Below are 25823 nucleotides of genomic sequence, written 5' to 3'. Positions count from 1 at the left end.
TTTTTCCCTGTTCCTGTGTCCCACTCCTGGCTCAGATATTGTCTGAGTTCTGCCCTATCTGAGCCAGGACTGGGACACAGGAGCAGTGAAAAAGGGCAGAATTCAGACAGTTTTCCCCTGCCAGGTACAAACTGCCCACAGTGCCCCCCCAGGACAGCAGGTGGGCACAGAGGATGGCTGGGAACACAACAAAACAGAAAACCACAACAAAAAAAGGACATTTCAGTCATAATTCAATCCTCAAACAGGACCCAAACCCACAGCAACAAGGAAAAACGGAGGGCCAAAATATGAACAGCAAACAGCAAAGATTGTGGAGGCTTATCTACATCCCAAACAGGACCTGGACCCCACAGGGGTGTCCCAGGGGGCTTGGAGTGACAGAGGAGCTGGTTATTTATTATTTATTTGCCATCCCATCAGGATTTTATCCTCCCACTGCTGCAGCTTGTAGGAGGAGGAGCTGGATCAGTGCAGGCTCCTGCTTTGTAAAAAAAATGTATTTTTACAAAAATACATTTTGTAAAAATACCCTGAAAACTCTCCTGCCCTTGTAAACAGGGTTTTAACTGCAGTAATTCCAGACTTCTGGGACTTGCTCCCAAAACCCTGCTATTTCTGTCCCTCCTCCACAGGAATCACTGCAGGGGAAAGCAGCCCTTGGAAGGGTTACCCTGGAAAGCAGGGCCAGGCAGGGATGTTCAGATCTGTCCAAGGGCCTGCACAGATCTCAGCCATCAATATTTAACGAGCTCTGCTTTGAACTGCACACGAGGGGAGAGGGCAGCTTGCTCCTGCAGATGTTACTGGCAGGAGCCAGAGGTAGTTTTCCCCAAAATACAGCATTTTTCGGGATGTATTTGGCCTGGTCCAACTAAACCAGGTATGGGGATAAACCAGAACACGACCCACAGAGGTTGCTCAGGAAAACTCAGTGAGCTGTTATGGGGAGGTGCACCCAGAGCACTGAAGAAATGTTTTTCAAAGAATTAAGTGCCTAAAAATTCCCGTGTCTCGCTTCCTGGGGGGTTTGAGCACAGCACAAGCTGCCAGCCTTAACCCATCCACCAGGCAAGTACAGGGAATGGGGATGAAGCTGGATGAAGCTCCAGCACCATCCTCACCCGGCCCTCCTCATCTCTGCTGGGGCTAAGAGGTGTTTGGCTGGAGGAAGTTGCAGCCAAAGGGAAGAATCACCGTTAATTGGCGGGGAAAGAGCCGCCACAAACACCGTGACCGACCCCGGGGCCACCGCCATGGCCGCCACCCTCACACTCACCCTCCGCCCGGCTTCACCCACGCCGCAGTGTCCCGCGCTCCCATTGGCTGGCGGGAAGTGGGGGCGTCTCTCGCAGCCAATCAGCGCTGCCCTCATTAGACGCGACCCATCCCTCAGGCATCCCTCCCATCCCTCACGGGTGGAGACGCGGCTTCAGCGGGGAACGGGCCGCGGCTCTCCGTCCGCCGGGACATCCACGCGGCGTCCCGGTGTGAGGGAGCTCTCCCGCCACCGGCGGCCCGCCCGTAAACGCCACCAGAGGCCTCACGGGAATTGTAGTTCCGGTCCCGGCGCAGCCCGGCCCCCGCAAACCCACGCGGACTACCACTCCCGGCATGCCTCACGGCCTGCCGGCCAATCGCGGCGCGCTTTGTTGCGGGGGCGCGGCACGCGCGGAGGCCCCGTTCAAGATGGCGGACGACAGTGAGACAGCAGTGAGGCGGCCACCGGCGAGGACTTCGCGGCCGGCGGCGGAGGAGAACGACCACGAGCATTGCAGCGACTGCGAGAACGAGGCGGAGCATGGCTCCAACCGGGGGTGAGCGGCGGCCGGGACCGCGTGCCACGGCGGCGGCCGGGCCCATTGAGGCGAGGAACGGCCGGGAAGTGAGAGGCGCCCCGCCCCTTGCCTGCGCTGATTGGTCACTGGGCAGCGTCCCGGGCAGCGATTGGTCGAGGCGCCTGTCAGTCTGGCGGGGGGGCGGTGCCGCTGGCGCCCATTCACACCCGCTGCGGGAGCGTGTCCGAAGCTCAGCCGGGTCGGGCGCGGCCGCGGCGTGGATGGGTGACGGCCGCGGTGCTGCGGTGCTGCCGGGGTGGGTCCGGAGCGCCTTTTTGGGGCAGAAATGAGCGCATTTAGCAGCTCTTCCTGGCTGTGCATTAGGGTGTGTCTCCCCGCATTCCCTGTGCCCTCCCGCAGGAGCCTCAGCCCACTCGTGGCATCTCCATCCCCGCGGTGCCACCCAGGGTGGTGGCACGGTGACACGCTGCTGTGCGGAGCGTGTGGCATCCCCGGAATAATCGCGGCGTTCCGCACACTCACCCCGTCGTTATCCTAAACACAGCGCAGGGTTTTGCAAAGCTCTGCCTACATTGTCTCGTGGTCGGAGCCTGCAGGGGAATGGAATGGTGGAATAACAACAACACAGGCAGCCAGGCAGGTCCTTATCTCAGCAGGAATGCTTAACGTAGCACCCTCATTACTCAGTGAATTAATTAATACAGTGCAGAGCTGTCTCACCATGCTGGGATTTGGGGGAGAGGCTCTGTCCCCGTTCCTGCTGGGAATCCAACACCAACGTGTGGCTTTGCAGAGGTTCCTGCAGTTTTCACTTTGATTTTTCTGCACCTCCCTGGGCTCCTCCTGCTCTCCTGGTGCTGCTTCCCCACCATTCTCCCTCCAATCCTGCCTGCCCAGGACCCAAAAGTGAATAAAAGGTCACCCAAGAAATATCACAGAGGCTTTTTTTTCTGACAGCACAGCTGCCCATTTATATTTCATTTGCCTCCCGGGTGTGGCACCGTGTCTCACTTTAATCTCTTTAGCTGTGCTTGGGGGAGATTTTTATTTTCTTTGCCTCTGACATGATTAGGTTTGTGCAAGCCAGAGCTGAGCACAGGAGACAGGGTGCTCAATCACTGCTGCAGCAGTTCCTCATGCCCTTTGCCAGGAAAAGGTGTTTTCTGGAGCCCTCCTTGGGATCCTGGGCACCAAGAGGAGCTGGGAGTATCCACTAGGAAATAATTTGGATAATTTGGGAAATAACACCAAAATTGTGGCTGGTGGGCACATAAGGAGCGTGAAACAGGGAGGTTTTTCTCTGGAAAACCCCCAAAAAGCACCAGGGAGAGACCAAGTGGTGGGAAGGAGGATGGATTTCTTACAGGCATTAATTGTGTTTATTCCATAGCATCCATTCCATTGCAGCAGGGTGTGGGAGTGTTTCCTGTCACCCCAGTGCCACTGTCCCCAAAACCAGGGCAAGGGAAGGGCTTTGAGCTGCTGAGCCTCACTCAGAGCCCTTCCTATGCCTGGGACTCACTGGATTTTGGCCCTGAGGTTTAAAACATAAAAGTATTCCTCAGTGAAAGCAACACTTCCTTTCCTTTTAAGGACAGGAAAGAGGAATTGAGTTTCAGGCAGGGAAGTGGCTGCTCTGCTCTCTGCTGTGCCTATCCAAGTTGATTTTCCAAAGAAAATAATCCCACTTGGTTATTTTTTAATATTTCCTTTTGTGTGGAGGGAGCTTCTGCTGTGGAGGATTTATTCCCTGGTTCTGGAAGGGCATGGGGTTTGTCACCTCCCAGGCAGTGGTGACAGCAAGATTAGCAGTGTCCCAATCCCCTGAAACTGCTCCAGGCTGGAAGGGTTTGGGAGTGCCCCTGTGTGAGGGGACAGAGGGGTTTTAGCCACAAGAAAAGGTTCCTGGAGCAGGCACTGGTGGCCATCTGAGCTCTGCCATCTGCAGATCCTCCCTAACGAGATTTCAGAGATTACACCCTAAGCACGCTGCCTGATTAGCCCCTGGCATGGCAGGAGGATTTTCCATCCCCTAAATACAGAGCAGGGATCTCCTCTGACACTTGCAGCCTCCCACCAGGCTCAGGGAGCTGCCCCAAACTGGATTTGTTCCCTCCCTGAGCTTTGGGAGCAGCCAGGGATGTATGAGTGGGTGCTGAGCACCAGTTTGGTATTACTGGGTGAGCCTGGTGTTTCCCAGTTTGGTACTGGGTGATTTCCAGCCTCTAGAAAGGCTGAGCCAATCTAAGCAGGTCTCACCCTGACCAAGCCTGGTTGCTGTCTTTAAAAGCTCCCAAAAATCAATTTTCAAGATCACTCAGGTCACAGGAGTTGTTTCTGGGCAGTGTTTGGGGCTGGAGCCTTTGCAGACACCTGGAAACAGGAAAGGAGGGATTGGAGCAATGGCCATGGTGGTGGGGATGCCTTTCCCAAGAGAAGGGAAAAGTTTTCCTTAACCAGAAAAAGAGCCCATGGTGATCCCTCAGGGAGCTGGGAGATGTTTGCAGCTTTGCCTTTGTCCTGCTGCAAAGGGATTTGGGAGGGTAAAAGGCCTTAAATGCAGCTGGGAAGGCTGTGGGATATGGGATATGGGATATGGGATGTGGGATGTGGGATTTAGGATGTGGGATTTGGGATGTGGGATTTAGGATGTGGGATGCACCTCACCCCTCCTGAGGATGAAACTCCTCCAGCCCTCTCAGCTTTGCCAGGCCAGCTGCAGATTTTGGGTGGTGATGGTTTGTCCCACACATTGTCATTAATTTGGGGAGTATCTGGGTGGTGTAGCTACCTTGGAAAAAGAAGATATTTGCTTTCCTAAATAGATTTAAAATAAAAAAATACCTGTAATTGTTGCTTTTCTGGGTGCAGTGAGTGGGAAGTTTGGGTTTTCCAGCATTTTCCAGCTGGTGCCTCCTCTGCCAGGTTGGTTTTCATCTCCTGGCCATGCCACCTGCAATGCCAAACCTCATGGCACCTTCTGGCACCCTGATTTCTTCCAGCTCGTAGATCAGGGAGGAATTTTCTCTGAGCTTTCACCTGCCTGCTTGGGCTGAGCTCATTAGCACCAAGCTGGGAGTTGGCAGCTCTGATTTCTGAAGCAAAGCAATGCTGACAGAGGATGAGGAGAGCATTTTGTCTGTCCCAGCATCCCAAGGTGCAGGTGAGCTGGGAATTTGTGTCCTACCCCTTTGGAAGGGACAATTTCAGTGTCAGCCCTTGGGGTGTGCTCAGGAATTCTCCTGGTGCTGTCAGAATTGCTGGGAAATGGTTGGGATGTGTTTATTGCAGCTCCAAGGTGGCTTTGCTCATGCCAGGACTTCAGAGTGGCCAGGATTTGCCTGTGCTGCTCCCCTGAGAGTTCAAGAAGTGACATTTGTCACTGAAATCAATCGTGGTGTCATTGCTGCTCTCCCAGGTGGGGGCAAAGCCCTTTCCTGGCAGTGGAGGGAAGGTGAGATTGCCCCCAGGGATGCTGGACCTTGGGGCTCCTGCTCCTCTCCTTCGTGTTCTTCTGGAGAAAAGGGGGTTTATCTTCACCCCCTTTGGTGGAGCAGCTTGCCCTGAACCACTGCTTGTTCCACACACCAGGAATGCTCCATCTGCAGGTGTCCCTTCCATCTCCTGTCCCTTCCATCTCCCGGTGTCCCATCCATCTCCTGATGTTCCTTTCATCAGCAGATTCATCTCCTGATTTCCCTTTTATCTCCAGGTGTCCCTTCCACTTCTAGGTGCTTCTTCCATCTCCTGGTGTCCCTTCCATCTCCTGATGTCCCTTTCATCTCCAGGTGTCCCTTCCATCTCCTGATGTCCCTTCTATCTCCAGGTGTCCCTTCCACTTCTAGGTGCTTCTTCCATCTCCAGGTGTCCCTTTTATCTCCAGGAGTCCCATCCATCTCCAGGAGTCCCTTCCATGTCCAGGTGTCCCTTCCATCTCCTGATTTCCCTTTTATCTCCAGGTGTCCCTTCCATCTCCAGGTGTCCCTTCCACGTCCAGGTGTCCCTTCCATGTCCTGGTGTCCCTTCCACCTCCTCATGTCCCTTCCCTCTCCAGCTGTCCCTTCCACCTCCTGGTGTCCAATCTCCAGGTGTCCCTTCCATCCATCTCCAGCTGTCCCACACAGGCTCTGCTGATGGATGAGGATCCTTTTCCCCAGCCCAACAGCTCCATGTCCTGCAAACCCTTCTCTGCTCCCCATCATGTTGGCTTTCTGTTCCACATCCCATTTCATCCCTCCAAAACCATTTCTCCATCCACTTTTCCCCAGTTTCATAACCTTGCACAGAGTGCTTGGGTTGGAAGGGACCTTGAAGATTATCCAGGCAGGGACACCTTCCACCTTCCAAGCTCTGTTTTCCTCCCTGAAATAAATAATTGGATGCTGCTCCAACATATTTTCCAACACATTTTTTTCTTTTTTTTTCCCTTCTCCACCATTTTCACCACTATTTTGTGTTTGTAAAGACATCAAACTGTGTTTTTGTGGGGGGATTCCAGGTTGGTACCTCTGGGCAGGTCAGATCTGTGGGGTTGCTCTGTTTTGGGGTGCAAGGAGGGGAACACCTGTGCTGTGTCTCAGAGGCTCCCAGCTCCCCCATAATGTTGAATATCCTGTGTCAGATCATTCCATGCAGGATCACAAGATCATCATCATGAGTTGCCCTCTGCCATGCTGGGAGCAGGAACCTCTCTTGGGTTTTGGCATCAGGATGGCAAACAAAGCCAGGTTTAGTGAGGGGAAAAACTGGAACAAAATCCAGGCTCAGTGAGGAGAAAAACTGGAACAAAATCCAGGCTCAGTGAGGGGACAAAACTGGAACAAAACCCAGGATCAGTGAGGGGACAAAACTGGAATACAAGCCAGGCTCAGTGAGGAGAAAAACTGGAACAAAATCCAGGCTCAGTGAGGGGACAAAACTGGAACAAAATCCAGGCTCAGTGAGGGGACAAAACTGGAACAAAATCCAGGCTCAGTGAGGGGACAAAACTGGATCAAAATCCAGGCTCAGTGAGGAGAAAAACTGGAACAAAATCCAGGATCAGTGAGGGGAAAAACTGGATCAAAATCCAGGCTCAGTGAGGGGACAAAACTGGATCAAAATCCAGGCTCAGTGAGGGGAAAAACTGGAACAAAATCCAGGCTCAGTGAGGAGAAAAACTGGAACAAAATCCAGGCTCAGTGAGGGGAAAAACTGGAACAAAATCCAGGATCAGTGAGGGGAAAAACTGGAACAAAATCCAGGATCAGTGAGGGGAAAAACTGGAACAAAATCCAGGCTCAGTGAGGGGAAAAACTGGAACAAAACCCAGGCTCAGTGAGGGGACAAAACTGGAACAAAATCCAGGCTCAGTGAGGGGAAAAACTGGATCAAAATCCAGGCTCAGTGAGGGGAAAAACTGGAACAAAACCCAGGCTCAGTGAGGAGAAAAACTGGATCAAAATCCAGGCTCAGTGAGGGGAAAAACTGGAACAAAACCCAGGCTTAGTGAGGGGAAAAACTGGAACAAAATCCAGGCTCAGTGAGGAGAAAAACTGGATCAAAATCCAGGCTCAGTGAGGGGAAAAACTGGAACAAAATCCAGGCTCAGTGAGGGGAAAAACTGGATCAAAATCCAGGCTCAGTGAGGGGAAAAACTGGATCAAAATCCAGGCTCAGTGAGGGGACAAAACTGGAACAAAATCCAGGCTCAGTGAGGGGAAAAACTGGAACAAAATCCGGGCTCAGTGAGGGGAAAACTGGAACAAAATCCGGGCTCAGTGAGGGGAAAACTGGAACAAAATCCGGGCTCAGTGAGGGATTTCACACCAGCAGCTGTTTGGGGAGGATGATGATGATGATGATGATGATGATGTGGGTGTCCAGGGCTGCCCTGCAGCTCTGGAAGGAGCAGCTGTGCCCTGCTGTGGGCACTTCCCACCTTGTTCTCCCAGAAATTTGCTCCTCACTCTCAATTTTCCAACAATATTGTGATTTCCCAGTAAACAGCTTCACCTCTGCAGGTGAGGTGACATTGGCACAGTGTCACCACCTCTCTGTGGTGCCTGAGCCTGCTCTGGGACCTCATCCCTGGGGCTGGACCTGTGTTTTGTGCTTCCACATCCATCCTTGGGCTTGGAAAAGAGGAAAAAGCCAAAGCTGAGCACCCCAGCACTCCCCAGGGTGGGTTTGGGCACAGGTGGCAGAGCAGGGATGGGGTCACCTGCAGCACAGGGCACTGTCCCCACTGTCCCAGCACACCTGTGTTGGTGCTGTCCCTTTTGGGGGCTCCCAGGGATTTCTGTGCACAGAATATTCCCCTTCCTGGACACTTGCACTCAGCAGGAGCCTGCATTTTCTTTAGAGTGCCTCAGAAACCAAAAAATGTTGTCCCAAAAGAAAAACCCCAAAGCTCCAATGATGTTTCTTTTGTTCCTCAGGGGCCTGAGTCCAGCAAATGACAGTGGAGCCAAAAAGAAGAAAAAGAAACCCAAAAGGAAGAAAGAGAAGGGAGGAGGAGACCAGGCTGACCAGGCTCAGGACCAGCCAGTGAAGGTGAGCACCCCTTCCCACAATCCCAGCCCCATCCCAAACCCCTCCAGTGTTACTTAGCCCAAAGAAAGAATTCCCAGCTCTGGTTTTTGGCACTTGGTTGCTCAAAAAAAAAGTCAGATTTAGGGTGATTTCTCCATGTGTGGGGATTCCTGTTGGTGCAGAAGGTGTTTGCAGAGCCCTCCAGGGATAATCTCAGCCAGTTCCAGGGTCAGATTAGCACCTCCAAGTTACCCTTCCCATTCAGCAGCTGCTGTCACAGGCAGCAGCTGCCACTGCCAGGTGAGTCCTGTTCTCAGCAGCCCAGAGGGGACATCTGCTGGTGTTGATTTTTTGTTTGATGATCTCAGGAACAGGCTCAGGACCAGCCAGTGAAGGTGAGCACCCCTTCCCACAATCCCAGCCCCATCCCAAACCCCTCCAGTGTTACTTAGCCCAAAGAAAGAATTCCCAGCCCTGGTTTTAGGCACTTATTTGCTCAAAAAAAATTCAGATTTTGAATGATTTTTCCATGTGTGGATATTCCTGTCAGTGCAGAAGGTGTTTGCAGAGCCCTCCAGGGGTAATGAAGTCTTTGGCTGGATATCTCAGCCAGTTCCAGGGTCAGACTTGCACCTCCAGGTTATTCTTCCCAGATTCACCCTGCCAGGTGAGTCCTGCCCTCAGCAGCACAGAGGGGACATCTGCTGGTGTTGATTTTTTGTTTGATGATCTCAGGAACAGGCTCAGGACCAGCCAGTGAAGGTGAGCACCCCTTCCCACAATCCCAGCCCCATCCCAAACCCCTCCACTGTTACTTAGCCCAAAGAAAGAATTCCCAGCCTTGGTTTTAGGCATTTATTTGCTCAAAAAAATTCAGATTTTGAATGATTTCTCCATGTGTGGGGATTCCTGTTGGTGCACAAGGTGTTTGCAGAGCCCTTTAGGGATAAAGCAATCCTGGGCTGGATATCTCAGCCAGTTCCAGGGTCAGATTAGCACCTCCAAGTTATTCTTCCCAGACTCACACTGCCAGGTGAGTCCTGTCCTCAGCAGCACAGAAATGACTTCTGCTGGTGTTGATTTTTTGCTTGATGATCCCAAGAACAGCAGCTGGGGAGAGCAGGGTCTGTTTCATCCCTCTGGGCTTTGCCTGATCCTGTCCAGCAGTCAGGGATTCAGGAATGGGACACACAGGGTTTGTCCCTCTGGTCCTGTGGCAGAGGACATACATCAGCACAGGCTGTTTTCTGTCCAAATATTTTGAATATTTTGTCCATCTGACACTGCAGAGCTTTAAATTTGGGCTTTGTGTGTTTCAAATTGAATTCCTCAGGGATCAGAGAGGAGCTGGGTTGGGAATTCAGTGCAGAGCCGTCCACCCTGAGGAAGAGGAGGATGAAAGTGGCTTTCATTTGACTCAACCTCTCTGCCTTGTCCCAGTCCCTGGTGTCCAGGGACTCCTCTGGAAGCTGCAGTTTGTGGAGGGAGGAGGCTGAGCAGTGAGAGAAAAGCCACTGAAAGCATCTCAAGTGCTGGGTGTGGGCTGATCCATCTGTCTGTGCAGGATGGCAGGTGGGGAATTTGCTCCTGGGACTCACAGCACCCACTTCAAGCATTTTTCAGAAAATTTTGCCATCACCTTTGTCCTGGGAGTGCTTGGAACCAGATCTAGGTGAGGGCTGGTGAAAGGATTCATATCAAGGATTGAGGATGGGAAAGGAAGTTCCTGCCTGCTCTCCATGACAGGATCAGCTCCAAATTCCCCTGATGAGGAGCCCTGCTGGCTCACCTGACTCATTTTGTCTTTCTGTGCCCTCAGGTGAACTCTTTACCTGCTGAGAGGATCCAGGAGATTCAAAAAGCCATCGAGCTCTTCTCTGTAGGTCAGGGACCTGCCAAAACCATGGAGGAAGCCAGCAAGAGGAGCTACCAGTTCTGGGACACACAGCCAGTGCCCAAGTTAGGTATGTGCAGCCCCTCAGTGTCCTGTGGGCCCTGGGGGAGGCCCTGTGGTCCCCAGGAAGCCCTCAGAGAAGGCTGGAGATGCTGATCTGTGGCCACCAGGTGAGTCCCTGCCTGGCCTGGGCTTCAAAGGCACCAAAACCACTTCCCCACCATTCATCAAGGTGAGTGGGGAGGGTCTGAAGAGCTGTGCAAGCATTTCAGGGGGTACAGAGGGACAAGGAACCCCTTCAGACACCTCACCTGATGCTTCCTGCATTTTTGTATCCCTTAATCCCAGTCCTGGTCTGGGTCTCAAATGACCCAGAGCAATGTCCTGGGTCCCAAAAGGTCTCCTCCAGCCAGGTCTCAGAAGCTCCAGGAGATTTATTTCACAGCCAAGATAGCTCAGCTACCTCAGAAAGCATCAAATCATCAGCATGGCTTCTGTGGCAGTGTTGGAAACAAAAAGGTTTTATAATAAAAGGCAAAATAACAAAACTCTTTACAGAGAAAAACCAATCCAGGTGCAAGAGATTCTTGCTGCTGGTAAAACACCTCACAAAAGCAATTTAGTTCCTTTGTTCTCTTCTTTTTCTAGTGAATTGCTCAGGCAGGATTTTTTGGCCCCTGTCCAGTTGGCCATCCTTAAGATTGAGGTGAAGTCCCCCGGGTCCTATGAGGTGTCTTTTTCGCTAATTGAGGAAAAAAACTTCTGAGCTTTTTTCCTTTTTAAGCAGACAAAAGACACTTTTGTCACTCTGTCAACAAGGGCCACACTCCTACAGAAGTTCTCTGCTGTGTGAGGCCTCCACAACACCTCAGTCTCACATCTCCACCCCTGCAGTGGCACACAGGGATTGTCACCTCACCCACCCAGCCTGGGATGTGACAATGGGCAGGGAATCAAAACTTCCAGGGCCAGGCTGGAGCCCCCTGGGTGACCAAACCCAGCCACAGCTGCATCCTCCAGCTCCAGCTTTCCCTTCATGGGTTTGTGTCCCTTTTACTGCAGTGTTTAATTCCCATTCCATGTTGTCCACACCATTTTTTGAGGCTTTTTTGGGTCTCAAAAACTTTCCTGGGAGCACCAATCTCAGAGCTTCAGACTTGCTGCTCTTCAGGATTCCCCTTTAGGATTTTCCTTCCCTCTCCTCATCTGCATCCCCCAGAACTCAGGGGAATTAGAGACTGAGTCCAAGCCCACAGTTTATAGATTTATCCAAAACTTGTCATGGTTTCTGATTTGCTGCTCTTCAGGATTTCCCTTCATGAGTTGTGATGGTGTTCACAGGAGTCTAAGGATGAGGGAAGAGATGAGGATCTGACTCCATGTTTCAGAAGGCTGATTTATTATTTTATGATATATATTACATTAAAACTATACTAAAAGAATAGAAGAAAGGATTTCATCAGAAGGCTGGCTAAGAATAGAATAATAAGGAATGATAACAAAGGTTTGTGGCTCAGACTCTCTGTCAGAGCCAGCTGACTGTAATTGGCCATTAATTAGAAACAAGCAACATGGGCCAATCAAAGATCTACCTGTTGCATTCCACAGCAGCAGATAACCATTGTTTACATTTTGTTCCTGAGGCTTTTCAGCTTCTCAGGAGAAAAAATCCTAAGGAAAGGATTTTTCATAAAAGATGTCTGTGACAATGAGTTTGTATCCCTTTTGCTGCAGGTGCAGTGTTTGATTCCCATTCCATGTTGTCCACACCACTTTTTTGAGCCTTTTTTGGGTCTCAAAACTTTTCTGGGAGCACCAATCTCGGCAGCACCACAGACAAAACTTGGGTACAGAGGGCTGGGGAGATCCCTGTCCCATGGAGGGGCTCCCAGTGAAATGCTGGGATTGTGGGGATGGGGAAGGATCAGGGAGCTGGAGGATGCAGCTGTGGCTGGGTTTGGTCACCCAGGGGGCTCCAGCCTGGCCCTGGAAGTTTTGATTCCCTGCCCATTGTCACATCCCAGGCTGGGTGGGTGAGGTGACAATCCCTGTGTGCCACTGCAGGGGTGGAGATGTGAGACTGAGGTGTTGTGGAGGCCTCACACAGCAGAGAACTTCTGTAGGAGTGTGGCCCTTGTTGACAGAGTGACAAAAGTGTCTTTTGTCTGCTTAAAAAGGAAAAAAGCTCAGAAGTTTCTTTCTTCATCATAGGACCCGGGGGACTTCACCTCAAACCTAAGGATACCCAATTGGACAGGAGCCAAAAAGTCCTGCCTGAGCAATTTAGTAGAAAAAGAAGAGAACAAAGGAACTAAATTGCTTTTGTGAGGTGTTTTACCAGCAGCAAGAATCTCTTGCACCTGAATTGGTTTTTCTCTGTAAAGAGTTTTGTTATTTTGCCTTTTATCATAAAACCTTTTTGTTTCCAACACTGCAACAGAAGCCATGCTGATGATTTGATGCTTTCTGAGGTAGCTGAGCTATCCTGGGTGTGAAATAGATCTCCAGAAGCTTCTGAGACCTGGCTGGAGGAGACCTTTTGGGACCCAGGACATTGCTCTGGCTGCCCTGGAGGACTCCAGACTCTGACAGGGGGCTCAGAGACCTTGGCACAGAGTCAAAAACACCTGTACCTTCAATTTTAACCCATGGAAACAACAAACTCCTCACACACAACTTTGTGTGAGGAGTTACAAGCCACAAGAGTTTGAGTAGAATGATAGTTAATATGTCACAAGGTGAAAAAGTAGAATTTTGGGGTTTTACAATGGGGGTTCAAGAGGCAAGATGGAGGAATCTGGGCATGTCCTGTCCTTCTCTTACACTTGTCCTCCATCCTCTGCTGTGATGGTGGCACTTCTGGATTGGTTTAGAGTAGAAGCTCACTATCTAACATAGGTGATAGGTATTGGAAAATTATTGTAAATAAAGTACAGGTAGTTTTTAGTATAAAAAGTTAGCGCCACCCCAAGGGCAGTCACTGTGTCACAACCTGACCTCAGCAGGTCAGAGAAAGAATGAAATAGATAAAATAAACCTTGAAAAGCAGAACTGATGAATTTCGACTTCTTCGGTCACAGGGCTGGGAAAAAGAGACTTTAACACCTCAGGGGTTATCTCAACCACAGAAACTCGAGGGAGACCCTGTTTCAAACTTCTTCATGTCTCCCTGCTCTGTCCTACAGGAGAAGTGGTGAACACCCACGGCCCAGTGGAGCCAGACAAGGACAACATCCGCCAGGAGCCCTACACCCTGCCCCAGGGCTTCACCTGGGACGCCCTGGACCTGGGGGACAGAGGTGTGGTGAGTACAGGCAGCTCAGCACATTCATTCTGGGGCGTTTTGGGTGGCAGCTCAATGCTTGGGCTGTAGGAGATGGTTTTGGGGATGGAAATCCCCAGCACAGCAGGTGTGGCTCTATCACACCTTGGGCTCGGATGGGTCAGGCAGCTCAGCACAGCTCCACACATGGTTCCTGATCCTTCCCCACAATCCCAGGCAGCTCAGCACATTCATTTTGGAGTGTTTTGGGTGGCAGCTCAATCCTTGGGCTGTAGGAGATGGTTTTGGGGATGGAAATCCCCAGCACAGCAGGTGACTCTGTGGCTCTGTCACACCTTGGGCTTGGATGGCTCAGGCAGCTCAGCACAGCTTCACACATGGTGCCTGATCCTTCCCCACAGTCCCAGGCAGCTCAGCACATTCATTTTGGAGTGTTTTTCATGGCAGTTCAATGCTTAGGCTGTAGGAGATGGTTTTGGGGATGGAAATGTGTCCTTCAGCACAGCAAGTGTGGCTCTGTCGTAGCTTGGGCTTGGATGGGTCAGGCAGCTCAGCACAGCTCCACACATGGTTCCTGATCCTTCCCCACAATCCCAGGCAGCTCAGCACATTCATTCTGGAGTGTTTTGGGTGGCTGGTCAATGCTTGGGCTGTTGGATGTGGTTTTGGGATGGAAATCCCCAGCACAGCAGATGACTCTGGTTCTGTCACACCTTGGGCTTGGATGGGTCAGGCAGCTCAGCACAGCTTCACACATGGTGCCTGATCCTTCCCCACAGTCCCAGGCAGCTCAGCACATTCATTTTGGAGTGTCTTGGGTGGCAGCTCAATCCTTGGGCTGTTGGAGATGGTTTTGGGGATGGAAATGTGTCCTTCACCACAGTAGGTGACTCCATGGCTTGCATGGGTCAGGCAGCTCAGCACAGCTCCACACAAGGTGCCTGATCCATCCTCACAATCCCAGGCAGCTCAGCACATTCATTCTGGAGTGTTTTTCATGGCAGTTCAATGCTTAGGCTGTAGGAGATGGTTTTGGGGATGGAAATGTGTCCTTCAGCACAGCAGGTGTGGCTCTGTCACACCTTGGGCTTGCATGGGTCAGGCAGCTCAGCACAGCTCCACAAGTGGTGCCTGATCCTTCCCCACAATGCCAGGCAGCTCAGCACATTCATTTTGGAGTGTTTTGGGTGGCAGCTCAATGCTTGGGCTGTTGGAGATGGTTTTGGGGATGGAAATGTGTCCTTCAGCACAGCAGGTGACTCTGTGGCTCTGTCACAGCTTGGATTTGCATGGGTCTGACTCCCCCCCTGCATTTCCATCCCACACTGGCAGCTTGGCCTGGTTTTTCCAAGGGGATATAAGGATTCCTGAAGCCTGGAGTTCTGTGAGAACCCCTTTTAGAGCATGTCCCACCTCCATGGGAGGTGACACAGGGTTTATTTACCTCACCACCAGCCTCCTCCTATGTACTGTCACAAAACTCCCTCCAGTCACACTACTCTCATTAAACCTCACCCTCATTAAACCCTGCACTCCTAACTATCCTGGCTATCCTCTCAGCAGCCCTGGGAGGCTGAATAGGACTCAACCAAACACAAATCTGAAAAATCCCAGCCTTTCCTTCCATCTCCCACCTAGGCTGAATAGCAATCATTATCATGTGCAACCCTAAACTCACCCTCCTCAACTTCTGCCTATAACTATAATAACTGCAGCTGTCTTCCTCACCCTAAACACAACCAAAGCCCTAAAGCTCTCTACCCTAATAACTGCATGGACCAGAATTCTGTGTCCTGCTGCTGCCCTGCTCTGTGTGACACCGCTCCACTGCAGCAGGGGCATGGCTGCACATGGTGCCCCAGTGCTGTGGCCACACATTAAATGTTCAGAGTCCTGTCTGGGGGTGAATAACTCCTGGATATAAGGATTCCTGAAGCCTGGAGTTCTGTGAGAACCCCTTTTAGAGCATGTCCCACCTCCCTGGGAGGTGACACAGGGTTTATTTACCTCACCACCAGCCTCCTCCTATGTACTGTCACAAAACTCCCTCCAGTCACACTACTCTCATTAAACCTCACCCTCATTAAACCCTGCACTCCTAACTATCCTGGCTATCCTCTCAGCAGCCCTGGGAGGATGAATAGGACTCAACCAAACAGAAATCAGAAAAATCCTAGCCTTTTGTTCCATCTCCCACCTAGGCTGAATAGCAATCATTATCATGTGCAACCCTAAACTCACCCTCCTCAACTTCTACCTATACATTATAGTAACTGCAACTGTTTTTCCTCACCCTAAACACAACCAAAGCCCTAAAGCTATCTACCCTAATAACTGCATGGACCAGATTCTGTGTCCTGCTGCTGCCCTGCTCTGTGTGACACCGCTCCACTGCAGCAGGGGCATGGCTGCACATGGTGCCCCAGTGCTGTGGCCACACATTAAATGTTCAGAGTCCTGTCTGGGGGTGAATAAACTCCTTAACCTGAGTGTTCTGTGCTGCAGCTGAAGGAGCTGTACACTCTGCTCAACGAGAACTACGTGGAGGATGATGACAACATGTTCCGCTTCGATTACTCGCCCGAGTTCCTGCTGTGGTGAGTGGCAGCAGCACTGCAGAGCAGGGCTGAGGGGTGCTGACAGGCCTGATCCCCCTGACTGAGCTGCAGCTGCCTTTGCTTCTGCCATCTCCCTTCTTGCTGAAATGTCCCTTCCCCATCTGTCACTGTGGACGGTGTCCCAGGGACGCGGTGAGTGGGGCTGTCACCCAGCCCTGCCTGCCTCTGGCTCCTTGGAGATGTGGGAGCTTAAAAGTGGATTTTTCTCCTCTTTGGTTTGATCCTTTAAGTGTTTGTGAAAATCCCAGCAGCTCCTCAGTGCCCTGGAGCTGTGGGATGAAGGCAACTGCCAGAAATTACCCTTGGAGTCCTGCTGCTGTTTCCTCAGAGTGTTCCTAAATCCAGGAACAGATTTCCTCTTGTGTCCCTAGTGAGGACTGGCTGTGGGGTGCAGGAATTGTCCTGGATGATCCCTACAGTCCTTGTCACATCCCTGTCACTCTGTCATCCTCTTGCTGGCCAGCAGGACTCGGGGTGTCCCAGGGCAGGGTGGGAGGCAGGAGCAGGTACCCCAGGGAGCATGGGTGTGTCCTGAGGTGTGTCCCCTCCCCAGGGCACTGCGTCCTCCAGGCTGGCTGCCCCAGTGGCACTGTGGGGTCCGAGTGGTGTCCAGCAAGAAGCTGGTGGGATTTATCAGCGCCATTCCAGCCACCATCCACATCTATGACACGTGAGTGCTGCTGCATTGCTCATCCTGCCCCTTGCTGGGGCTCCAGGAGTGCTCAGGGGCTCTGACTCCATTGTCTTCCCCAGCAAACACCTGCACCCTTCAGCTTTGGAGGTGTTTTGCTGCTTGGAGGGGAAGGTGGGGGATATTTAAGGGCTATTTAAGGGTTGGCAGGGAGGTTCTGGGCAGTTAACCATTGTGAAGGCTGTTTTCCTCAATGAGGTGGATTAACTTAGGGCTTACAGAAATCTTCCAGGGATGGAGGATGGAGATGTAAAATCATAGAATATCCTGAGCTGGAATGGATCTCTAAGGATCATCCAACTCCTAGCCCTGTACAGGGCAGCCCAGCAATCCACACTGTCCCTGAGAGCATTGTCCAAACTCTCCTGCAGCTCTGGCAGCCTTGGGGCTCTGACCATTCCCTGGGCAGTGTCCAGCCACCCTCTGGGGCAAGAACCTTTCCCTAATATTCAACCTGACCCTCCCCTGACCCAGATTCAGACCATTTTCCCTGAGAATCCCTGGGTGACAGCTTAAGGGAGGGTTCTCCAAAACCCCTGCCCGTTCCTGAGGTGTTGATTCCTCATTTCCTTGAAGGGGTTTGGAGGTTGCCCAGGGTGTTGGTCTGACCCTCCCAGGTCAGGACAGTCAATCCTCATGCTCTGCATTGTTTCTTCCCCAAGAGAGAAGAAGATGGTGGAGATAAACTTCCTGTGTGTGCACAAAAAGCTGCGCTCCAAACGGGTGGCTCCGGTTCTGATCCGTGAGATCACCAGGAGGGTGCATCTAGAGGGAATCTTCCAGGCTGTTTACACTGCAGGAGTGGTGCTGCCAAAGCCTGTGGGGACTTGCAGGTGAGTGTCTGTGGCTCTCCCAAGATTTCTGTCTGCAGATCTTCCCTCTGTGGCCAGTGTGGGATTGCCCAGGACAGGGGAGTGTGATCCCAGCCCAGGTTTCTCCTCCCAGGATTAAATGCAGTGGCTTTGCTGAAGCTGCTCATGTAACACAGGAGAGGAGGCTTTGGCAGCAGAATCACTTCAGAACTGTTGGGGAAGATGAAACAGGAAAGCTTTATAAATATGATTGTCTGGCAAAAGATTTTGAGAATATGGAAACTGTAAGTGAGATTGAAATGAAAGCAAGCTTTGAGATCCCTCAGTTACTGAACAACTGGAAAACAATGGTGTGGCCACTGAAGGTGATGAAACACCCTCTGCTTGCAGACAGGCCCAAGGGTCAGAGCAGACCCCACTAGTTTAGCAGAAGGGGCCCAAAGAGGAGTTTTTAGGGTTTAAAATGTAACACAGTGTGGTAATGTAATGATTCTTATAGGCTGTATGGAAATGCTACAGGATCTGTATCTTGTACTGGATTGGTTAGTGAGAATTAGGATATTCAACACAGAAGAAGATTTATTGTATTGTAATGGGAACTTTACTCTCTTACCCTTTTACTCTCTCACCCTCTCATCCTCTCTCCCCCTCTCTTCTCTCAGCCTGCTCTGAGCTGTGGCTGCAGCTCCCAGCAGGGCCCTGCACCCAGGCCCTTTGCAATAAACCCCAAGTTCCACAACCTGGCTGCAGAGATCTCTCCTCTCCATCCATCCCCACCATCCTACCCCCATCACTCCTACAAGAACCATGTTGCTCTCTGTGGGGAGCTGCTGCCCTGATATTCTCCCTTGCCCCTGCAGCCACCCCGCTGCCCCAGTACAAGTTTCCCAGTGCCAGTTTGTTTCTGCAGGTACTGGCACCGCTCCCTGAACCCTCGGAAGCTCATCGAGGTCAAGTTCTCCCACCTGAGCAGGAACATGACTATGCAAAGAACCACGAAGCTGTACCGCCTGCCCGAGGTGGGTGACAGCCAGACACAGCTCAGGGCTTGCTCCTCCCTGGGCAAAACACACAAAGGAGGTCAGGGTCAGGTCCTCTGCCTGCAGACTCAGGGTTTGCTCCATGTAGTAAATGGCTCTGTCAAGCTGTTGTGCTTTATTTAATCTTGATGTATTTTTGCCTGGATACCTGCATTTTAAGGGCAAATTCTTGCAGTTAGAGGAGCCTGGGAGGTTTTGTTTGCTGGTGAGTCACAGCCTGTCGTTCTGGTAAAACAAGCAGGCAGATGTGACAGCCTTCATCTGTCCAAACACAACCTCAGTGTGACCTTGGATCGAGTTAGTCCCTCATTCCTCAGTCACACTGATCAGTTCTGGCACTGCAGTTGTCCTGCTGGGGAAGTTCCCCAGCTGGAGATGGAAGAGAAAGAAGCAAACTGCATTAAAATTGCCACCACCTTCCCTGACCTTGTTGGCTCCTTTCTGTCCCCCCTTTGGGGTGGAAAGTGCTGCTTTCAAGCTGGGCAGCTCCCAGCTCCTGCCTCCCACAGCCCACAGACAGCAGTTGCTGGGCTGGAGCTACTGGTTTTTGCACAGAAACTCAGCCCCAGAGCAGATCTGGGCTTGCTGAGCCATCCCAACCCTAAATTAGTAATTGAGGCCAACTGGGAATTACATCTTGTGGAGCCTGGGACTCATCTCCCAGCCTGTGCCTGCTGTGAGTGGGAACAGGACCCTGAGGGAAGCACAGTTTGTGTTGTTAGTGGGTAGGAGCACTTCCAGTGGGACCTGACCTGGCACCTGGGGCTTTGGGGCGTGCTGTGCTCTCCGTGATCTTTGCCATCAGTGTCACAGCAGATCACATCCATCCTGGGCTGGGGGGCTGGAAATGGGCTGATCTCAGCACAGAGTGTCTCTGTGCTGCTCGTTGGAGAGCCCTTGGGTGATGAAAACCACTGTGCAAGCAACAAAACAACTTGTCCCACTTGCTGCAGACTCCCAAGACTCCTGGCCTGCGGCCCATGGAGCACAAGGACATCCCTGCTGTGCACAAGCTCTTGACTGAGTACCTGAAGCAGTTCCACCTGACCCCTGTGATGAGCAGAGAGGAGGTGGAGCACTGGTTTGTACCTCAGGAGAACATCATCGACACCTTTGTGGTGGAGGTGAGGGCAGCAGCACCATGGGAGGGGTGTTCTCCTGGGATTTGGCCTCTGCTGGAGCTGTGGGAGCCAGCAGGGAGCAGCTCCATGGCTCTCCAGGATGGGAATTGGCTGCAGATGGTGCCTCCATGCTGGGCCTGGGTGTCCTTGCAGCCACCACTCCAACTGGGAGAGCCTCTAAGGCCCTGGGCAGGTTTTATCCCAGCCTGACGTGTCATGGGTGGTGTTTTCAGGGTCCTCTGTGGCAGGGAGGAAATGATGAATGTGACTCCATGTTCTTAGAAGGCTATTTTATTATTATATTATATTACATTACATTGTATTACATTATATTGAATCTTAGCATATAATCTCATGCTATATCATCTCATACTATAATATATATCATATATCACATATAAATTATATCATATATCATATCCTATTATATCATATTATATTACATTACATTTCATTTCATTATATTACATGATATTGATATTAATATCTCATATCATCATTATATTGTATCTTATATATACTATATTAATTATATTAATATATATATATATTATATATTTTATATAAATACTGATATTATATATATATTATTATTTTATATAATATTATATAAATTATATATATTATATTATATTATATTATATTATATTATATTATATTATATTATATTATATTATATTATATTATATTATATTATATTATATTATGCTATATTATGCTATATTATATTATGCTATATTGTGCTATATTATATTATGCTATATTATGCTATACTAAAACTTTACTAAAGAATAGAGTAAAGGATACTTACCAAAGGTTTAACAAGATAGTAATGAAAAACCTGTGACTCTCTCCAGAGTCCCAACACAGCTGGGCTGTGATTGGTCATTAAGTCAAAACAATTCACATGAAACCAATCAAACATCCACCTGGGTGATAAAAAAATCTCCAAACCACATTCCAAGGCAGCAAAACACAGGAGAAGCAATCAGATAATTATTGTTTTCCTTTTTCTCTGAGGCTTCTCAGCTTCCCAGGAGAAGACTTCTGGGCAAAGATGATTTTTCAGAAAATATCACAGTGACAGTCACGATGTCACTTCTGCCTTCCAGAGTGCCCCAGGAGAGGTGACAGACTTCCTGAGCTTTTACACCCTGCCCTCCACCATCATGAACCACCCGACTCACAAGAGCCTGAAAGCTGCTTATTCCTTCTACAACGTCCACACCAAGACGCCTCTCATCGACCTCATGAGCGACGCGCTCATCCTCGCCAAGTCGGTGAGTGCTGCCCTGAGCCCTTCCCTGAGCCACACCTGGGGCAGCTGAGGGGTGTTTTGTAAAGCTTTCACTCCATTTTCAGCCTCATGTGAAGGGTGAGACACTACAGATGTTAGAATTCACGCCATCACGATTAGAAGCCAAATATTTCCTAATTATGTTATAAGTGTATTTTGGCCTAGCAGCTTTTGCCACACCGTGCTGTAAATGCCTTAAAGCCAATCATCTAAAATTGCCCTCAAAGCCTTCTGTCAGGCTTTGAGAATCCTCTACAAATCCATTTTTCCCACAGGTGAGGGATGCAGGGATGGGCTGGCACTGTGGGACATTGGGCAGCTCACAGGAACTCACTGCAGGCTGGCCACCCTTGGGTTTGTGGGAAGGGCTTGATCCCAGCACTATAAAAATCCAAATCCAAAAGTATCTGCCACCCAGGAGAGGGATGCTGGGGTACCTTGAACCTTCCAGCTTGTGGTGTTACTCATGTCCTACAGCAGTCTGTAGTGGTTGGATTGAGGGTGAGAACACCAAGGTGTTACAATTCACACCATCACAATCAGAAGCCAACTATTTCCTAATTACAATAAACTATAAGTGTTTCTTGGCCTATCAGCTTTTTACCATGCTGTAAATGCCTTAAAGCCAATCATCTAAAATTACCCTCAATTTGTTGAGCCTCAAAGCCTTCTGTCAGGCTTTGAAAATTCTTACAAACCCATTTCCCACAGGTGAGGGATGCAGGGATGGGGTAGCACCATGCGACACTGGGCAGCTCACAGTAAACTCACTGCAGGCTGGCCACCCTTGGGTTTGTGGGAAGGGCTTGATCCCAGCACTATAAAAATCCAAATCCAAAAGGATCTGCCACCCAGGAGAGGGATGCTGGGGTACCTTGAACCTTCCAGCTTGTGGTGTTACTCATGTCCTACAGCAAAGAGTTGGATTGAGGATGAGAGCACCAAAAGCTCTTCCCTTTTTCTGGGATTCAAAGCCAGGCAGGAAAGGGGGCCAGGCTGCTCACACAGGTGGGAGGAACTCCCCAGCACTAAAGCAGGAACTGATGGCTTCATGTCTCCCTGTGCAGAAAGGATTTGACGTCTTCAATGCACTGGATCTCATGGAGAACAAAACCTTCCTGGAGAAGCTGAAGTTTGGGATCGGGGATGGGAACCTGCAGTATTACCTGTACAATTGGAAGTGTCCCAGCATGGCACCAGAGAAGGTCAGTGCTGTGAGGAGGGGGCTTTTCCCCTCAGCCCTGGGGACAGGGGTTGGCTGTCACCTCAGCATTCCAGCCCAGCTGGTGTCCCTGCAGTGTCACACACAGGGATGGGGGATCCCTCTGTCATCTGTGCCTGCAGAGTGTGTCCCTGGGGAAAAGCCCCTCCACACTCATCTTCCAAAGCCAGTTTTATTCCTGGACTAGTGCAGGTTCAGTCCTTCACACCAATTCTTTCCCTCTAAGGAAGGAGGCCAAGCACAGAGGGCTGCAGGGTGACAGATGTGACACCAAGGGTTGTGACAGGCACCTGTGATCCCTCATGGGTGTCACTGTGTCCTGGTGGGCTGGGAGGAGCAGCCACCTGTGACAGTGTTCACAGGGGTTCTTGGATGAGGGAAGAGACAAAGATCTGACTCCATGTTTCAGAAGGTTTGATTTATTATTTTATGATATATATTCTATTAAAACTATACTAAAAGAATAGAAGAAAGGATTTCATCAGAAGGCTGGCTAAGAATAGAAAAAGAAAGAATGATAACAAAGGTTTGTATCTCAGACAGAGAGTCTGAGCCAGCTGACTGTGATTGGTCATTAATTAGAAACAACCACATGAGACCAATCCCAGATGCACCTGTTGCATTCCACAGCAGCAGATAACCATTGTTTACATTTTGTTCCTGAGGCTTTTCAGCTTCTCAGGAGGAAAAATCCCAAGGAAAGGATTTTTCATAAAAGATGTCTGTGACAGCCACCCCTCTGGAGAGAGCAGGCAGGCTGGAGCAGCCCCTGTGACAAAGGAGCTGAGCCACAGGATCCCAGGATGTCATTTGTCCCCAGGGCCAGCAGCCTGTTCCCCCCAGAGCTGTGCTGGCTCCCCACCTGCCTGCCCTGGGCCATTCTGAGGCAGCCCCTGCTTGCTGCTGTCCCTCCACACCAGGGATGTGATTCAGCACCTTGCAGACCAGAATCTGCCCAGCTACATCACAGCTAATTAATGCCTTAACAGCTAATTAATGCCTTGATGGCAGTCACAGGGCTTTGGTTCCCTGGTGTGAAGCCAGGTCTGTCCCTGGGCACAAGCCCTGTGCCCTAAACCAGCCTCACCTGCCTGCTCTTAGGAAGCCCCAGGAGGTTCCCTGGAGGTGCCCAGCCTGGCCTTGGGCACTGCCAGGGATCCAGGGGCAGCCACAGCTGCTCTGGGCACCCTGGGCCAGGGCCCCACCTCCCAGGGAGGAATTCATCCCAATATCCCATCCATCCCTGCCCTCTGGCAGTGGGAAGCCATTCCCCCTTGTCCTATCACTCCAGGTCCTTGTCCAAAGTCCCTCTTTGGCAGTGAAAGGGGCTCTGAGGCCTCCCTGCAGCCTTCTCCAGGCTGAACAACCTCCCAGCAGGGATGTTCATCCCTCTCCTCACCATGAGCTGGGAAACGCCCCTGGCTCGTGAATCAACACTGTCTCATAACCTGATGGGGCTTGTCACACCCCAAACATTGGTCACCTCCCCAGATCAGAGCTGGGCAGGACCTGTGTGCCCACTCAGCCACAAAGCCAGGGCTCTGCTGCTCTCAAACACCCCAAAACCAGTGGGGAAACCTGTGATGGTGTTCACAGGGGTCTGAGGATGAGGGAAGAGACGAGGATCTGACTCCATGTTTCAGAAGGCTTGATTTATTATTTTATGATATATATTCTATTAAAACTATACTAAAAGAATAGAAGAAAGTTTTCATCAGAAGGCTGGCTAAGAATAGAAAAGGAAAGAATGATAACAAAGGATTGTGGCTTGGACAGAGAGTCTGAGCCAGCTGGGCTGTTATTGACCATTAATTACAAACATCTAACATGAGACCAATCACAGATGCACCTGTTGCATTCCACAGCAGCAGATAACCAATGTTTACATTTTGCTCCTGAGGCTTTTCAGCTTCTCAGGAGGAAAAATCCTAAGGAAAGGATTTCTCATAAAAGATGTGCGTGACAGTGCTGTAGATGGGGCTGTGGTTTGATGATTTGAGATGCTAAAGGGGAAGGAATTGCTGGAGCTGCAGATAAACCAGCTGGAGGAACTTAGGGCTGGCTAAAGTGCCACATCCAGAGCAGCATTTTTTAATCCAGCACTGTGGAATTTCCATATGGATTTTCCATAAAAGATGTGTGTGACAGAAACCAACACAGGCAGCACCGAGCTGGGTACGGAGCAGAGGGCACCTCCCGAGCCCAATTTCTGTCCTGATGAGCCCAATTTCTGTCCTGATCCCCATTTCCAGGTTGGATTGGTGCTGCAGTAAGGGAGCCCTTGCCAGGAGAGCGTGGAGGAGCCGGGCCTGAGGAGGTGCTGCCCTCATCCTTTCTGCCAAAGCCGGAGCCACGCCAGGAGAGAGGGGCACCAGAGCCCCCCTGCTGCTGCCAGCCTCCTCCTTGTTTGATTTAACTGCATCCTCCTAAAGACATGATCAAGGGAATGTAACTGCTGAAACTAGATCATGATTGGCATATAATGGATTTAACGGGTGAATAATAAAAGTATATATTATATATTTTAAAATCTTTCCTGTTCCCAACTGCCATGAGTTACATTCGGCTGCTGGAGGTCACCACTGGGCTGCTGGACTGGGACTTTTTTTTCTCCTTTGGGACAGCTGAGGTTGATGCTGATGGTGGCTGCTGGTCAAAACCCTCCTGCCTGCCCCGAGGGTGCTTCAGGCTCTTTGCCCCAGGTTTGCTCCTGACTCTGACAGGGGGAGATTCCTTTCCAAGGGCTATTTGTGCAAGAGATGCCTTGTCCCACCTCCTGCCCAGCCACAGAGACTCCAACCCTTCCTGCTGGATGGATCCAGGGGGGTTCAGCTCCAGGCACACCCTGCTCTGCTCCTGGGGCTGCTTCCCCTCAGCCTCCCCACGGGGATGCTCCACTGCCACAGCCTCTCTGCTCAGCTGCTTTTCTCTGGAAGCATGGAAATCTGGATTCTCCATTGGCATCATCCTCCCCGGTGTCACCTCGTGCTGTGTGGGACCCTCTGAGAGAAAGGAAACGTTGTCATGGCAACCCTCCATCCCATCCAGGAGTGCCAGGACATCCTCCTGCCATGTCCTGAGCCCAGAGCTCCGAGCTGCTCCTGCCTGCCCAGCCAAAGGTTTCCAAAGCTGCACACCAAGGCCAAGACCCCGTCTATGCACTGTCACACCTCCCTGTGCTGCCGTGTCCCTGTCACGTCCCGTGGCACCATGGACCCTGTGGGGTCATTCTGGACCTGTGGGGCCTCAGAGGGGACCAGGAGCCCATCACACCCCCCTGGCAGTGCCATCACACCCCCTGCTCGGGGTCCTGTGTCACCTATGCAAGTACCTCTGTGTCCCCCCTGTGTGTCCCTGCTGTCCTGGCTGTGGGTGGGGGACCCTCCCCTTGTCCCCATGGCTGCTCCAGTGAATTCCCCCAGCTCCCTGCTGGTCTGGGGGTGGGCTCAGCCCTGATCCAGCCACGATGGGCCCCGGAGGGTGACAGGGACACTGGGACAGGCTCTGTTAAAATAAAACCTTTATTCCACTGG

At 51.0% G+C, this 25823-nt stretch overlaps 2 protein-coding genes across 4 annotated transcripts in view; one reads left to right on the top strand and one right to left on the bottom strand.

The window, feature by feature from the left end:
* The window catches only part of DCAKD (dephospho-CoA kinase domain containing), a 10956-nt gene extending 8615 nt beyond the window's left edge, over nt 1–2341 (bottom strand). The window contains exon 1 of one of the 3 annotated variants that reach the window (XM_064733419.1): nt 2322–2341. Coding sequence is in view for 1 of the 3 variants with exons in the window: in XM_064733417.1 (XP_064589487.1) it covers nt 1280–1323 (44 nt within the window). In the remaining 2 variants the exon portion in view is untranslated. Of the gene's footprint in view, nt 1–1279; nt 1493–2321 lie in introns of those variants that run through there. The other 2 variants (XM_064733417.1, XM_064733418.1) reach the window with 2 other exon arrangements.
* Nucleotides 1576–25823, top strand: NMT1 (N-myristoyltransferase 1). The gene is made up of 12 exons (XM_064733416.1): nt 1576–1817; nt 8219–8333; nt 10132–10276; nt 13392–13510; nt 15995–16086; nt 16661–16777; nt 17461–17631; nt 18521–18629; nt 19604–19774; nt 20884–21051; nt 22136–22273; nt 24543–25823. Exons 1-12 carry the CDS (start codon nt 1615–1617, stop codon nt 24561–24563), a joined length of 1569 nt encoding a protein of 522 aa, XP_064589486.1. The 5' UTR covers nt 1576–1614; the 3' UTR covers nt 24564–25823.

This window comes from Zonotrichia leucophrys, chromosome 27 (assembly GCF_028769735.1).
Source record: "Zonotrichia leucophrys gambelii isolate GWCS_2022_RI chromosome 27, RI_Zleu_2.0, whole genome shotgun sequence".
Taxonomy (NCBI): domain Eukaryota; kingdom Metazoa; phylum Chordata; class Aves; order Passeriformes; family Passerellidae; genus Zonotrichia; species Zonotrichia leucophrys.
Note: the sequence above shows the minus strand (reverse complement) of the source record. Positions and strands in the feature narration are given on the sequence as shown.

What these genes read in the sequence shown, in the direction of transcription:
- NMT1 (XM_064733416.1), top strand. Translation starts at nt 1,615, where the DNA reads ATGCCTCACGGCCTGCCGGCCAATCGCGGCGCGCTTTGTTGCGGGGGC. An exon ending in TCGCCCGAGTTCCTGCTGTG is followed by an intron (nt 16,087 to 16,660) that starts GTGAGTGGCAGC and finishes TCCCCTCCCCAG; the next exon opens with GGCACTGCGTCCTCCAGGCT. An exon ending in CCAGCATGGCACCAGAGAAG is followed by an intron (nt 22,274 to 24,542) that starts GTCAGTGCTGTG and finishes CCCCATTTCCAG; the next exon opens with GTTGGATTGGTGCTGCAGTA.